Genomic DNA, 14,859 nt, shown 5'->3' on the forward strand with positions numbered 1-14,859 from the left:
GAAGCGCAGCTGATCCACGCAGCTGCAGTGATCCCTCCTGCTGAGCAAAATCCTACAGCTGCAAGAGAGGGAGAACAGCTCCCAGGTGATCTGCCAAGCTGGAGAGGTGCCACAGGCACATCCACAGCACAGGGATGTGGGGCCATCTCACCCCCAGCAAGGCTCCATCAGGAGGCATGGAAATTCAAACACAGCCCTCCTGTCTTTGAGGTGGGACCAAGCTTCCCAGTGTGTCCAGAGTGCTCAGGGCTTTGAGCTCTGGAATGCAAACACAGACAGAAAGACCCTTCCAGTGCCTGAAGGGACTCTGGGAGAGCCTGGAGAGGGACTTTGGACAAGGGGAAATGGCTTCCCACTTCCAGATGGCAGAGTTAGGTGGGATATTGAGAAGAAATTCTTCCCTGTGAGGGTGGGGAGGCCCTGGCACAGGGTGCCCAGAGCAGCTGTGGCTGCCCCTGGATCCCTGGCAGTGTCCAAGGCCAGGCTGGACAGGGCTCGGAGCAACCTGGCACAGGGGAAGGTGTCCCTGCCCATAGCAAGGGTGGAACTTGATTTAAGGTCCTTCCAACCCAAACCATTCTATGATTATGCAATCTCATTACAGCCCTTTTCTCACAGGGAATGCCATCTTTTCCAAGCCTTTATGCTCCTGTCTAGCACAGCACAAGGAAGAGGTGACGCAGTATCTGTGCAGATCCCTAAAGCTGTGTAAAAGTGTCAAGTTGAAGATTATTAAAAATTAAAGCCATGAAAAGCACATATCAAAGAAATGCTGGACCCCAGCAGAAAAGGAAGGAGTAACTACTCAAGTCACCAACACAACAAGTGGGAGAGATTTATAGATTAATGAGGACAGGGAAGGAAGATCTCCCTGAGAATTACGGCTATGCAACAACCCCACAGGCAGCAAATCAAGTTACTAAACCTGCTGATTATTGTGCACAGTATCAGCCACAGTACAACACAGAGGTGACCTCATTAACACTGTTTCACTGCAAACAATTCCGTACTGGGCTTGGAAACAAAAGCCCGGGCGAACCTGGCAAAGGAGAACAATCCTGATTTTGTTGTAAAACTCCACGCATACATAAAGCACCATAAACCTCAGCTGCTCTTTTATGAACAGGAAGCTAAATAGAAACAGGTTTCTTATTTCAGGGCAAGTGAAAGAGATTAGTCCTTTCCAGAACTCCCAGAGGAACTGGTGTACACCAGCCTCCCACAGTCACACTCACAGCAACGCCTTCACCTCTAGCCCATCCTCTAAAAAGAATCCTCAAAAACCACAGGGATTTCTTAAAGATTTTCAACAAAACCCAAAAAATTTAATTATGGCAAGCACAAAACAGTACACCGTTCTAACACCTAGAGTCAGGGAGCAAATTTTTTTTAAAACAGATTTTAAACACCAGTTCATCTGAGAAAGGGAGATGGCACTAGGGCACCTTTAGAAAAACACAGGTCACGGCTCCAGTGCGGTGGGAAATGGAGGAGCAAGGTTTGGTGCTGGTGCCCAGGAGGATTCCATGCCCTGCCAGAATTTCTATGCATTACAACAAATTCAGGATCTCCAGAAAGTACAGAGGGAACACTTGTCCAGCCATTAAAAAGTGACCTGAAAAGGGAGAGATGTGGGCTCATGCCATTTTATCGAGTGCAGGGGAGAAAAACAGTCAGTGGTTTTTCTGGAGAAGAAAACATGCCTGATTTATCCATCAGCCCTTCAGGCTTCGTCTGGGCTGGAAGGGAAGGATGGGGACGTACCAGGAGCCAAAGAAGCAAGGCTTTTAGTATCAGATGAACAACTTTCATTAACGCCAATTTAAGTTCCGCAATAAAAAGCAGTGTCTTGTGTGAACGCCGGCACCATTACCGGCTTTGTTCTTTTCCCTTTGGTATTCCAAGAGGCAGAGATTAACATCGATGACACTCAGGTTCCAAACAGGTTTCCCCTCCTCCTTTTAGACCACTTTCAGATAGTCTTGATACACCTCAAGAGTCCAAAAAAAAAAGCACAAATCCTAGTTTTCTCTATTTTTCACTCCTTTCAATGTCCACTTAACAAAAGTAATGGATCTCTGTGGTTTCTTTATTCCCAAATACCCTAAACCTCCCCAGTTTAACGCAAGAGAGAAACTACTGAAGAACCAAGTTTGTCAAACAAACTGAAAAAGGAAGAAAAGTGCAAATCCTTGGACTCTTCAACCTCGTTCCTCAAGAAGTACGAAAATTACAGGCTTGATAAAGGACTTGCATTGCCTTATCTCAACTTTAAATTAATCTAGTTAAGCTGAACTCATGTGAAAGTAGCTTATTTTAAGAAAAAAAACATCTACACCAGCACACTCTACTGCAAGGGCTGTATCGTTTGTAGAAGTAGAAGGAATTTAGGTCTCCTAAGTGCAGGTAAATGAATGCAAAAGAATTAAAAAATCATATCAGAAACCACAGAACTCACTATGCGAATCTCCTCGTTTTTCATTCAGACCACTCTACATAATTCATCAAAAAATGCATCACATCATTCCAGTTTGGGAACAGAACCCAATTCAGCTGGGTTTCACTCTTCTATTCTCTCACACAATTGCCTGATTTTCCTTTCCAAGTCCATCTCCCAGGACAAGCCAGAACAAACGTATCTCACATTCTCCCATTGCAAAGGATTATCCAGATTTCAAGCCCACATTCCAGAGAATTGGTATTTCGCTTTTACACCTTCATCTTGGTATGACAAGAAGTCTCCTTCCCTGAGAGGAGCCCACATGGGACAGGACTCACGCCTGGATGGCTCCAGAAAGCGCTTTCCAAAAGCCAGAAACAGCAACGGAGCCCATAGTCACAACTGAACTCCTTGGAGAACTGTTCCCACTGATAACGGGGATTTTTGCATCTGATGGTACCTGATTCCTTTCCAGGTTCTTCAAAATGAAATTCAACACAGAATTTAGGCTGTGAAGCCAACAGTGCAGGCACAAGTTGTGCCCCGCCAAACACGGCTGCCCTGCTTTGCTGCTAGGAGCAGTACAGAGAAAGGAGGGATGGATACAGGCTCCAGGTGCACAATTCCCATCCCAGCCTATGGCTCCAGCCCCACACCCAGCCAGCACTTGGTTCCTCCGTGTCTCTGGTCAGGAATCAGCAGGGAGGTGGCCGCAGCCCCACGATCCCAGGCTGACCTGGCTCTCCGGAGGCTGCAAAGCTCCCAGGGCACGCATCCCAGCAGCCAAAGCTGGAGATTCCCACCTTCCCCAAGGCAAGATCAGCATGAGGGTGGGTTACTCTTCCTGCCAACTTTCCCCTCAACTGAATCCAGCATCAGCTCAGAGAGAAGAATGCCATATTGTCCTTCAGCTAATTCAACGGATATGGATGCCATAAGGCTCCAGGACTGTTGGCTCGCCCAAATATCTGGAGTAATTACCCTGATGGCAGTTCTTCTCCCTGTTGCAGGCTGGGCTCCTAAGTATTCCCATGTAGGAATGTCTGGAACAGTATTAGAGGAAGCAGCTTAGACAGAGATGTCCAAGTACAGCTCTGCTGTTCACACCAGACTAGAGGTACCAACAAAGAAGCAGGGCTGGTGCCGGGTGCCATCCTCCAGATGGGTGTTCCCCACCCCTAAAAATCTTCTCATGCCCAAGGCAGGGGCAGGTACAAGATGGGGACCCCCAAGATCAGCCTCCAGAGGACTTTAACAGGCAAAACAGGGCTGTGGCTGTTCCAGTGTCCCAAATATGTGAGACCCAAGGCTAGCAGTGCTTACACTCTGCCTTTTCCAAGCTATTGGCTGGTCTTCCTCAGGTTTAAAAGGAGCTGTCCCTCAAGACCCAGCAAACTCCAAACAAACCTGGTTCAGTCCCCGAGCCACTTTGGAACACACAAAGACAAACTCCCTTTGGTGACACGGTGAGCTCTGAGCAGGGCCCACACATCCCCACTCCAGCCTGATCTGAGCTGCACAGCAGGGGTTTTTCTGCCACCATAACACAACATTCCAGCTCGATGAAAACCAGGCAGCCAGCCCCGGAAAGCAGCGAGGCTGCTGCAAACAATGCCATTAACCAGTTACACAACAGAGCTAAGAAAACAAAGCAGCCGTTTCCTCACTCCCTCCCCACCTTCCTCCTTCAGCTGGGAGCCCCAGGCCTGATCCTCACCCTCTGTGGGATCTGCTGCTTTTGTGTCCTTGCCACCATGACAATCTTGGTTTTAATTTGTCTCAAAATGATCAAATGCTGAAGTTTCAGGCAAAGTTGGGCTAAGAAGAAGGAAGACCTTTACATAATGAAATCTCAGACAGCTGTTCTGCCAGTCTCCAGCTGGAATGCTGCCCAGCGGAAATAAAGGCTCCTCCGGAGGCCAATCCCAGGGATTTGAAGGCAGATGTAAATGATCCCAGCCAAACTGAGCCACGGGTGGTGGTAACATGTTCCACACATGGAATGGGCCATGGATTTGCTTAGGGAAGCCACCGGCGCCAGACAGGAGCCCAAAGACTTAAATCTTGAGCTTCCTTTGGGTGTCCAATTAACTCTTTCTTCCAAGCACTTTCCTTCACTGAACTTGAAGAAACTCACCCGATTCCAAGCATTAACACCTGTTTGCTCTTCAAACAAGAGCACTTCAGTGTACTGTGGATTTCAAGGCTTGCTCTTAACATGGAACAGAAAAAACAATCCTAGTGCAAGGAATTAGACTGATGTCCTTTTCACCTGACAAACCTGCATAAAATCTCTATATAAAAATACGAGAAAACCTCTCACCTTTGTGTTGGCTGCAATCCAATTGGAGGTTTCACTGTCATCATCACACTTCTTAATCCATTTCTTTAACCACTGTCAGAAAAATGACGGAAGAAGAGCGTTAAATCTAACTGGAGGAACTGCAAATGTTCCTAAGACACCTGCTCACAGAAAGGAAAGGTACACCCAACCCACATGCGAACAGGGGAGCATTGGTGCTGGAAAACTGTGCAAACAGCCACCAATTTAGTGGCAGACAGTTCCTTCAGCTCCATCCTGATCCAGCAAGCACAAGCACCCAGCACAAACACTCCTGCAATGAGCTTACAGCTCTTATGCTTAATCAACACAAAGTTCATGCTGGACTCTTGAACAATACGGACATTTTGGTTTAGGGGTGACTAATTGTGGCGTTCCAGCACCTGAAAGGAGCTTACAAGAATGATGGAGAGAAACCATTCACAAGGGCTTGGAGGGACAGACACAAGGAAGGGCAGGGTTAGCTGGGATATTGGAAAGGCATTCTTCTCTGTGAGGGCGGGGACGCCCTGGTACAGGTTGCCCAGAGAAGCTGTCCCTGCCTCATCGCTGGAAGTGTTCAACGATGAGGCTTGGAGCAACCTGGGCAAGTGGAAGGTATCTTGGCCCATGGCAGGCTGTGGGACTAAATAATCTTTAAGGTCCCTTCCAACCCAAACCAGCAAAATCAAATTAGTTCCTCCAGTACAACAGCTAACACCTGACAAAGCACCAAACACCTACAGGAACAGCTTGCAAAGGAAAGCTCCTTGTCCAAAAAGCATCTTCACTCCTCTGCAGGGGGTCACAAGTCTAACAACCTCCTCTTCCAGACAATTCCCACCTGGATGAAGCACTGCTCCCTCAGAAGATCCAACTGTGAGGCAGCCAGTAAAGGCAGCCAACAGGATTTCACTGCTGGTTCTCACCCTGTGATTTAAGCAGGTGAGCTACTCTGCTCCCTGATGGGAACAACAAGTGGGGGTCCCTCCCAGCTCAGGATCATCTATGACTCTATGGACAGCCACAAAAACTTGGGCTTCATTGCTAAGTCTTGCACATAAATGTATTTTAAGCTTTTTCAAAACACAGATTTGGAGGAGAACCTTGACATGCTCACCTTGCATTTAACAGGATCATGCCAGTTTTCACCGCAGTTAAAGCTGTTAAGGGAAAGAAAAGGAAAATAAGCAAACAGGGCAGATGATTGTGCTTGCAATTGAACAGTGTAAGTTTTCTTCCGGGTTGCTCAAAGACACTCCTAAGGAAACCCAACACATCCCCCCCTCTTCAATCCTGAAATCTCTCAGGAGCCACTTCAAAACAGTGACAGAGCAAGGGGGAATGGCTTCCCACTGCCAGAGGACAGAGTTAGATGGGATTGTTAGGGAGAAACTCTTTACTGTGAGAGTAGTGAGACACTGAAACTGGTTTCCAGAGAAGTCACCCCACCTCTAGAAGTGTCCAAGGCCAGGCTGGGTGCGGCTTGAAGCAGCCTGGGATGGTGCAAGGTGTCCCTGCTCATGGCAGGGGGGTGAACTGTATCACCTTTAAGGTCCCTCCCACGCCAGAACAGTCTGGGACTCCCTGAACACACACTAACACTCTTCCAGGGCAGTGAGTACAGCAGTATCAGCGTCTTTTCCTCGATGGCTCTTACCAGAACTGACGCCCACATTTGCAGCGCACGGGTTTAGCATCCGGGTATTGGACTTTAACGACGTGGTGGCAGTCGGGGGCAGGACACCACTTTAACAGTCGATTACACTGCGAAACAAAGCACAGATCCCACATCACACAGGAAGGATGTGCTCGAGGACGGCTCCTGCCCTGCATCCCTCTGTCGTGGCTGCAGACAGCTAAGGAATTAAAGCCAAACCCACTGCACCCATCACTTCTGGCAAGGACTGAAAGCTTGATCCCGTAACAGCTTCTGCCCTGGGCTCTACAGGACAGCTGAGCCCACACAACTGGGAAACTGGGACAGTGCAAACATCTTGCACAGCACCTTTCTTCAAGTTTATTTTGAGGCTAAAAAACTATTAGTATTTTGCTAAAACACCTTTGCTGTTTTACTTCAAAGTGGCAAAACGTTTAAGGCACGTTATTGTTTACTGCATTTGCTGGTTTCCAATGTGAAATATCTCAGGTAACATTCAAGAGTCATAAATATTATATAACTATTACATAACTATTATAACTACGTAATTCTGCTTCTCAGAACCCAGATATTAAGCAACAGCTCTTACATTCTCTTTAGGTCTTTTGTCCTAAAGTTTTATTTAGTGTTTTCCTACAACTATTCCTGTAAGGCAAAGGACCACAAAACAACAACCCCTGCATTCACACTTGATTAGAGACCTTGCAAAAAACCTGCTCTGCAGTTCCAAACAAGCCTCCAGCCTCTGGCTGGGTACAGGTGTGAGACAAAAACAACCTACAAGCCATTAAAAAATTCAAATAAAAACTCACCTCTACAAAACTATTGGTTATTAAATGCTGGTACTTTAATTTAACCTTGGAATCTGTGATCAGACGCCTGTGGGAATGGAAGAAACAGAAAAATTGTAGCAGAAATCTTGTTTTTTCCATGCACTGCCAGTAAGTTAAGACAAATAGGTTTGATTCATCCTTCTACACGTGCAGGTACTTTTTGGACTTACCTGTTCTCTATTTATTTGCTAGATCATTTTTTATTATGAAAACTACATTCATTCTATTCAATATATAAATATATATATAAATGTATTAGCTTCAGAAACAGAAAGCTCAGGCAGTTCAAAAGAATTGAACCTCTGGTGTGAAGATTTTTATTTCAAAACCTTTCCTGAAGAGCCCAAGAAACAAAGCAAATAATTTAATCGGTTCATTTACATAAAACATGCATATTTTGTGGCAAATCCCTTTGAAAAGCTCCAGAACAACCCTTGTGTGGCTAATAACTTTGGGAAGCCTCATGTTAGCTGGGTTTCAGTGGAATGCTACAGCTTCAGCTTAAAAATTAATGGGTTTTTCATCTATTTGCCATAAAAACAGAGTTGATTTGAATTCCACATCGCTAGGGGTGTACACCACACGGACTTTAATTCCAGCCTGCTTGGAACTGGGAGAGCAGAGGAAAACTGACTGATGGGAACCCTTGACAAGCATGGTGACCACTCTTCTCCTGGGCACACCATCCCAGCTGGCATTTGCAGACTGCCCAGCCTAAATGCATCCAAAATAACTTAATTATGGATTGCTGAGCACTTCTAAAAATGTCTTTTAGCTATGACTGAAGTGTCTTCCCAATATATCTAAACATAAAGCTGCACTAACACACCCTTTTGTGGCATTCCTGGTTTAAATCCTGCTGTGGAATTCAGCTTTATACAGGCCACAGCATGGGTAAATCTTGGAATTAATGGATTTTCCTTTCCAGTTGCAACCAAAACTGAGTGTACTCCTGCATGTTATCCTTACAACACTCCCTGAGGAGCGGCGTGTGCCCATGGGATGTGCACAAATCCCAGCCCTGGGCAGCTGGGGAGCTCCTCACCCAAGCACATGCTGGTTATTACATAAATCACAGCACGTGGCAGCTCAATTCCCAGGGCTAAAATAAAACAAATCAGCTGACAAAGCATCTCTCCTGCAATTCTGGAGTCAAACTTACTGAAGAATGAGAAAACAATTTGAATGTAGTATGAATTATAAATCTGAGGGGTTTTTACCCCATACCTGGGCTTCAAGACATACTAAATATCACCTTGAAAATGTATTGTATTGTAACAATATATCAGGTACTGGAATTTAAATTATTAGTCATGCCATGACTAATCAGAGCACATAATCCACTGGGCTTTTGTTTAACAACATGCTTTGATTGCCCCAACCAACATCACCAGGTCAAGATCTTCAAGAATTTTCCTTTGAATATTACTGTCTTTTGGCAAATCATAAATGAAACTAGACAAATGAGGGGGGTGAAACTCATGCCCAGAGCCATAAATCATACTAAGTGTGTGTTCGCACTGCTTGGAAACTGAGAGCTGGAGACTTTGTAAACAGGAAAAGACCTAAAAAGCAATAATTAAGGACACAGAAGTGGGTGCAGGTTCCTATTGAGATAATTGACATTTTTGCCATTTATATTGACATACCCTAAGACTGCCATCAGTTGTCCATCTTGGCTTTTAAAGGAAAGAGGTTTTTCAAAAAATGCACCTTCCTCCCCAAAGAAATCCAGGTAAGCTCAGGGAAAGGCGGATTTTTACCTCTAGAAACAGTTTCTAGTTTTAGTCAGACAAATGGGACTTGTTTCCTTTAGCACCCAGCTGCCACTGCCCTATCCCAGGCCTCATCCCTGCCCTCTCCAGCCAGGTGGAATCTCACAGCACTGGCCTCCTTTTCTTCCATCCTTTCCTTGCTGCTGCTGCTGCCACTGCAGCCTCCAATGGTTTCAGCTACTCAATTTCACATGCACTGTTTGAACAGCTCATTCCAACGGTTGCAATCAAGAAAACACTCAAAAAAGTCCTGCTGAGAGCATCTGACTCCACAAATTGAAGTTTAACGTCTGGTAAACAAAAATCCCAATCAAGTTACTCAAGATATGCCAACTTCAGCTCAGTTTCCACCCACTGGACTCTACAAACCACCCCTCTGCAGGGCAGAAAAGCATTTCAGCTACTTCCACTTCCATCCAGCCTACACTCCATGAGTAACCAAGAGCCAAAATTGGGAGAATCGCTACTCTGAAAGCAACTGATAATAAAAACCACCAAATTTGTATCAATGAGTGAGTCAGGCTTCAGGAAGGAAAAAATAAGGTAACAGAATAAGCCTCTACTGAGATGCTTTTCAGCAAGAAGAATTAAAATGAACTTGAACAAAGTTCAGAATTATGAAGGATATTGCTCATGCAACAACCTCCTCCAGTATAAAAGAGAAGGAAAAGGAAGCTCATGGAGTTCACTGCTCCACCATGAACTAACAGTCCTTCTACAGCTGGACAACTTAAGTCCAAGGACACAGGCTGACACACCAGCTTAATCAAATCTTGTGTTTGAGGGTCAGCTGCCTTCTATCAGAGGGCAAAAAACACACCTTGCATCAGCCCTTAGCACTCCTGTCCTCTGACTCACCTATTAACTACAGCTAGAGGGCTTGGGGAACCAGTGGGTTGACCTGGGTAGAAGTCCTAAATTCCTACATAAATCAAAGGAAACAAAATGCACAAAGCAGTAAAACGGGGTTTGGAAACCCTGGTGTCACACTGACCAAACTGGTCAGGGAGTCTTTCCTCCCAATGCTGTCACATGGGGTTTTCACACCTAAAAAGGAAGTTAAGAGACATCCTGGTATCAAAACAGACAGTTCAAGACAGGTTTCTCTGCTGCCTGCAAGCCTCTGTGCAGTTTGTTATAAGCATTTGAATAAACAGCATGTGAGCAACACAATGGAAAGAGAGCATTACTTACATAACTGTGTTGTCGTCCACTAAGATATCACAGCCATGGGCAGGGCATGAAATGGTCTGAAAAACACAAAAAGGTCAGAGGAGGAACAGTGGTTTTCCTGGTTTTGCATCACAGGGAATTCCAAGGCAACAGACTTCACTACAATCCATAGCCAAAGGACTGCCCTGCCTCTCGCCCCACATCCCAGGTGTGTCACTGGTTCCTCCCTCCCCAGCCCAGACACCTGCACCAACTCCACAGAATTCTCTCCAGATTCACCTTAGCAGAGCCTGCAGCCCCCAAACCCTTGGGGTTTGGGTTTTCTCTGTTGTTCTTTTGGGTTTTTTTAAACTTTAGCAGAAAGACTCTTTCCCGTCTCTCCAACACAAAGAATTTCCAGAAATAAGCCATGAGGTAAGTTGAGATTTTACCTGCCCCATGCCTTCCTCCATTATTTTGGTAGTTAAATATTCACTCCAGCACTGCATACAGAACTTGTGTCCACACTCTAGGCCAGTGAAGTACTGCAATGACAAAGAACACAAGACATGGCCTCATTTTATCACATGGATTCACTCCGTAATTTCATCCTTCTCGGTGCTGTGCAGTTCATCCATCCCATCCCTCATTCCCCACACCAAACTTGAGACATTGCTATTCATTTTGCATCATCACCCCTACAGAACATTGCCAAGGCAGCCTTAGTCACTCTTCCAAAGCCAGACTTTAATCCCCAACCCCAGCAACAAGGAAAGGTGTGGCCCATGTTTCCATCCTGCCCATTGAAATTTATCCTTGTTTTAGGAGTGTATATGGAGCACAGCATGGCTCTCTCCCATCTCCCTTTGGAAATCAGTCAAATAAATGCAACACTAAACACGTCATAGTGATAAGGACACGGAGTCTTCATTCCTTCTACTTTTTCCCCTTGACACATGTGGGTGCTGCCCAAAAGTCCCAGACCTCCTCAGGGAAGTGTCCCCTGAAACCCAGATGCTCATCAGATGAGGACACTCAAGATCCTAACTGGCAGGTGTAAATTGCAAAATAAAATTCAGTAATGATCTGCTGTCACAGACATCAACAGGGACAACTCCATCCTTGTCTGCATCATCTGCAGAGCTGTCAAGATATCATCTGGGACTCAGTGGTTACACAAGGGGTGGAGAAGCAAACCCTGCTGAGGAAAGACTGGGATTAAAGTACTTTTCTCTGGTCAGCCTAAAGTTATTTTATATTCAGAGTGAGCACCAAGGAACACTGTATTGAAAACACTTCATTTGTACCACTATAGAGGTAATATTTGCTGGCTCAGCTTTTCAAACCAACTTCTCAGCTAGCGAGATAAAAGCAGAACTCAGATACCATCAAACTATGAAACTCCACAGAGGAAAGAAGCCAGAATCCTCTGTGGAACAGCCCAAAAGAACAGCAGGATGGTGGTGATTGAGAAAAGGAGAATCCAGTAGAGGCAAATGTTCTTCCCAAACCACCTTCTCAGATGCAGCAGATTTATTCTGTCCATCCACAGAGGTGTAGCAGCTGTGCTGTGCCTTCTCTGGATGCTCTGGCATTGCCCAGGGAAGGTGTGTGTCAGCACTCCTTTCCCAGGGGCTGGCAGGCTGTGATTACACTGCTCTCACACTCCTGCCACCAGCACAGGCTGCAATCTGTAAGCACCAACACGGGTGAAACTGACCTGAGCATCTGACTCGGCTCCAGGTAAAAATAGAGACATCCACCCCAGAAAACCAACAGAGATCAGAGAGGAGGCTGACACCTATGTGGTGCCAGGCACACCAGCTGCAAGAGTGAAAAAAGACACCTTCCAATTTCTGAGCCCCTACTGAGCCAGCTAACAAGGCATCTGATGCTCCACAGATGCTGCTGTGGCCAAGTGACATCTCCTGGAGATGCAGAATTAGGGTAAAAACGCTTTAACATCTGTAACTTTTGGGATGCCACAGCATGAAGCCATCCCAAAGACAGTACTGGCTTTTCAGTGAATTCTGGCTTCTCCACATCTGATGGGAAGCAAGCACAGACATGGGAATCATCCCTTACTGAACCCAAACACTCATGCAGCAGGCACACACGAGGAACCAGCACAGAACACATCTTCATGTAAGACCCGTTTTGGTTATTTCAGGCAGGGAAATGCTTTGCTAAATGCCCACAGAAAGGCAGCCACCACCACGCTTCCTCCCAGGCTGCAAAGAATGCAGAGAATCTCTCAGTTCTTTTCTTTACTTTGAGGGAGTTCCCAATTATTTTTGGCTCAGCTGACAGCAGATGTCAAGGGAGCAAGTAAAAAGGCCAACATAAAACCACCAAGGATGGGGGAAGCAATAACTCCTTAGACAGCACACTGGCCCAGGGGACAGCTCTGCTGTCACCACATCTGTGCCCAACATCTACATCTGGACAAAGCAGGATGTTCCAAAAAACATCCCCAGCCCACTCTCCTGAGGGTGAGGGACAAGAGAAGAGGAAGGCAAAGCCATGACCCTCCCAATTCCTGTCTTACCACTTCTCCACTCACCTCCTTTTCTCCCAGATCTCCTAACAGTACATCCTGCCCCTGGGAGCCCCAGCAGAGCCTGGACCCCTTATCAGTATATAGGAACGCTTCAGTTTGGTCAACAGTGACAAAAAAAGGTAGCACTATCACACAGGACATTGATGCAGAGCCCCAGTAAGCACTGTGTAACACACCCTCGTGTCTGACCAAGAGGGTATTGTCCAGGCATGATACACATCCAAAGATATCCACGTTTTACTTCAACTCCTTTTATTCTAGACTTCCCAGTTTGACTGTGTTGTAGCATTACTTACTGCTTTTAAAAGCTGTTTCCTACCATGACTTTCTGCTTAAGTAAATCCCTTTGCCCATCATGCTTTTCACAGATTTTTAATTTTGCATATCCTTTATCTGGTATCTGACCTTTGCAAACACCACCTGCTTGCTTCTTCCTGAACTTTACTACACTGGTCCCTGGGCCCCAGCACCCCCAGAGGTGTTCAGCAGGAAAATGTGAAGTTTCAGGGGAGAAATCTGGGGAGTTGCTGGTCAGGTAGCACCGAGGGGTACTCACCGAGTTTGGGTAGTTCAGATAGCAGATCTGACAGGACATGTCCTGGGCTGATGACCTGGTGTTCATCTGGCGCGTTCGTGACTTTTTACTCGGATTAATTACGTGACACTCTGCAAAGAGCTTCTCCAAGTTGCCATCGAAGTACCTGCACAAGACAGGACAGAATGAAAATTTAACCACCTGCTAAATCAGTTTTCCATTCCAGGTGGCAGTTAAGTGTACAAAGATCTTTTTTCTATTTCAAAACTCATACATCCACTACTTCCAACAAACTCTCCTCTAACACAACACAGAGGTGGATATTAGACAACTACATCATTTCAGAGACTCTCACTTGAATTACACACTCCTGAAATTCAGGCACCTTCAATTCTTCAGCTGCATTTCAAGTAATTCATGATTCTCCCCAGTGATTGCTTTGCATTAGAATTCCAGTCCAGGGAACTAGAGCAAGAAACCTGAGTTCACAGTCCAGGCATTGCAACACCTTCCTAAAGCACAGGTTTGATGCCTTCAAGCTCAATTCTTTTCAACTCAAGCCTTCCATTTTTCCTAATATTCTGCTCATTAGCCATTTGGGCATCTTTTGAGTCAACCTGAGGTAATTTAACAACCTCCTAAAAAATACAGTTCCAGGTTTACAATGCTTCCAAAGATTAAGTATCTATTGGAAAGGAGGATGCAAATTTGCTTGGGGGGAGAAAAAAAGATTACTTCCTTTGTATTTCCTATTCCCTTAAGGAAAACAATACTGGTTTGCTTTAAAGACTCATAAAAAGCTCTTCCTTGAAGAGGAGGACCAAACTGGAGAGAATCATTATCAGAAAGCTCAGCCTTTTCCCAGAATCCTTCACACACCTTTCTTCAGCCTGCAGCAGCTGCAAAGAACTAATTAAACCAGACAATTAACCAGCCCCATCACCTGCACACATCCCCCAGCCAAACCCAGTAAGTCATTACCCTGCTCCCTTACAGCTCTACCTACCAACAAGGCTTGATTTATAGTTGAAAAAATATCAATTTTCCTGCTGTTTCATATGTTTCTCATTGCAGATCACGTATTTTGGATCTTAAATTCCAAGACACTGAATCTGGTAGGAAGCTGTGAATTCTGGCATCACAGCATCCACGAGTCTTTGACACTGTTCTTCAATGTTAGCTCAGGATTTTACTCAACCAAGTTCTTTTGTTTGCTTAAGAGGATTGTTTTTAGAAATTTGTATGTTATATTTAAATCTAAATTTATAAAATTACATATTTAGAAAATTTTATCAAGTGAATTCAGTGCTGTCCCATTATAGGCAACATTTGTTTATTAAGAATCATGGATAAATATTAAGTCCACAAAAGTTTTCCAGCCTTCCAAATGCTCTTAGAGGTAGCAGGAGCAGCATAGGACATGCTCTGAGGAGACGAGACACACAGCTGGGTGTGAAGTTTCCAAGGAAAATAGTTTTGTATACAAATGCTATGATGCAACTTGAACCCTGATGCTCATGACCAGCTAAATGCTTATGGAAATACCAGAGCTTTTTGTAGTGGTGGGCTGGTTTTAAGGGTGAA

At 45.3% G+C, this 14,859-nt stretch overlaps 1 protein-coding gene across 1 annotated transcript in view; it reads right to left on the reverse strand.

Annotated features, from left to right (window-relative positions):
* Positions 1-14,859, reverse strand: part of ARIH1 (ariadne RBR E3 ubiquitin protein ligase 1) — a 49,004-nt gene that overhangs the window by 7,792 nt on the left and 26,353 nt on the right. Inside the window, exons 3-9 of the mRNA XM_066196093.1 lie at positions 13,297-13,441; positions 10,633-10,725; positions 10,223-10,278; positions 7,233-7,299; positions 6,421-6,527; positions 5,881-5,923; positions 4,764-4,835 (exon numbers count right to left, since the gene is read on the reverse strand). Of these exons, the coding sequence (XP_066052190.1) occupies positions 4,764-4,835; positions 5,881-5,923; positions 6,421-6,527; positions 7,233-7,299; positions 10,223-10,278; positions 10,633-10,725; positions 13,297-13,441 (583 nt within the window). The remainder of the gene's footprint in view (positions 1-4,763; positions 4,836-5,880; positions 5,924-6,420; positions 6,528-7,232; positions 7,300-10,222; positions 10,279-10,632; positions 10,726-13,296; positions 13,442-14,859) is intronic.

This window comes from Chamaea fasciata, unplaced genomic scaffold (assembly GCF_029207755.1).
Source record: "Chamaea fasciata isolate MVZ Bird 193981 ecotype frontalis unplaced genomic scaffold, bChaFas1.0.hap1 SCAF_14, whole genome shotgun sequence".
In the NCBI taxonomy this organism is placed as follows: Eukaryota; Metazoa; Chordata; class Aves; order Passeriformes; family Sylviidae; genus Chamaea; species Chamaea fasciata.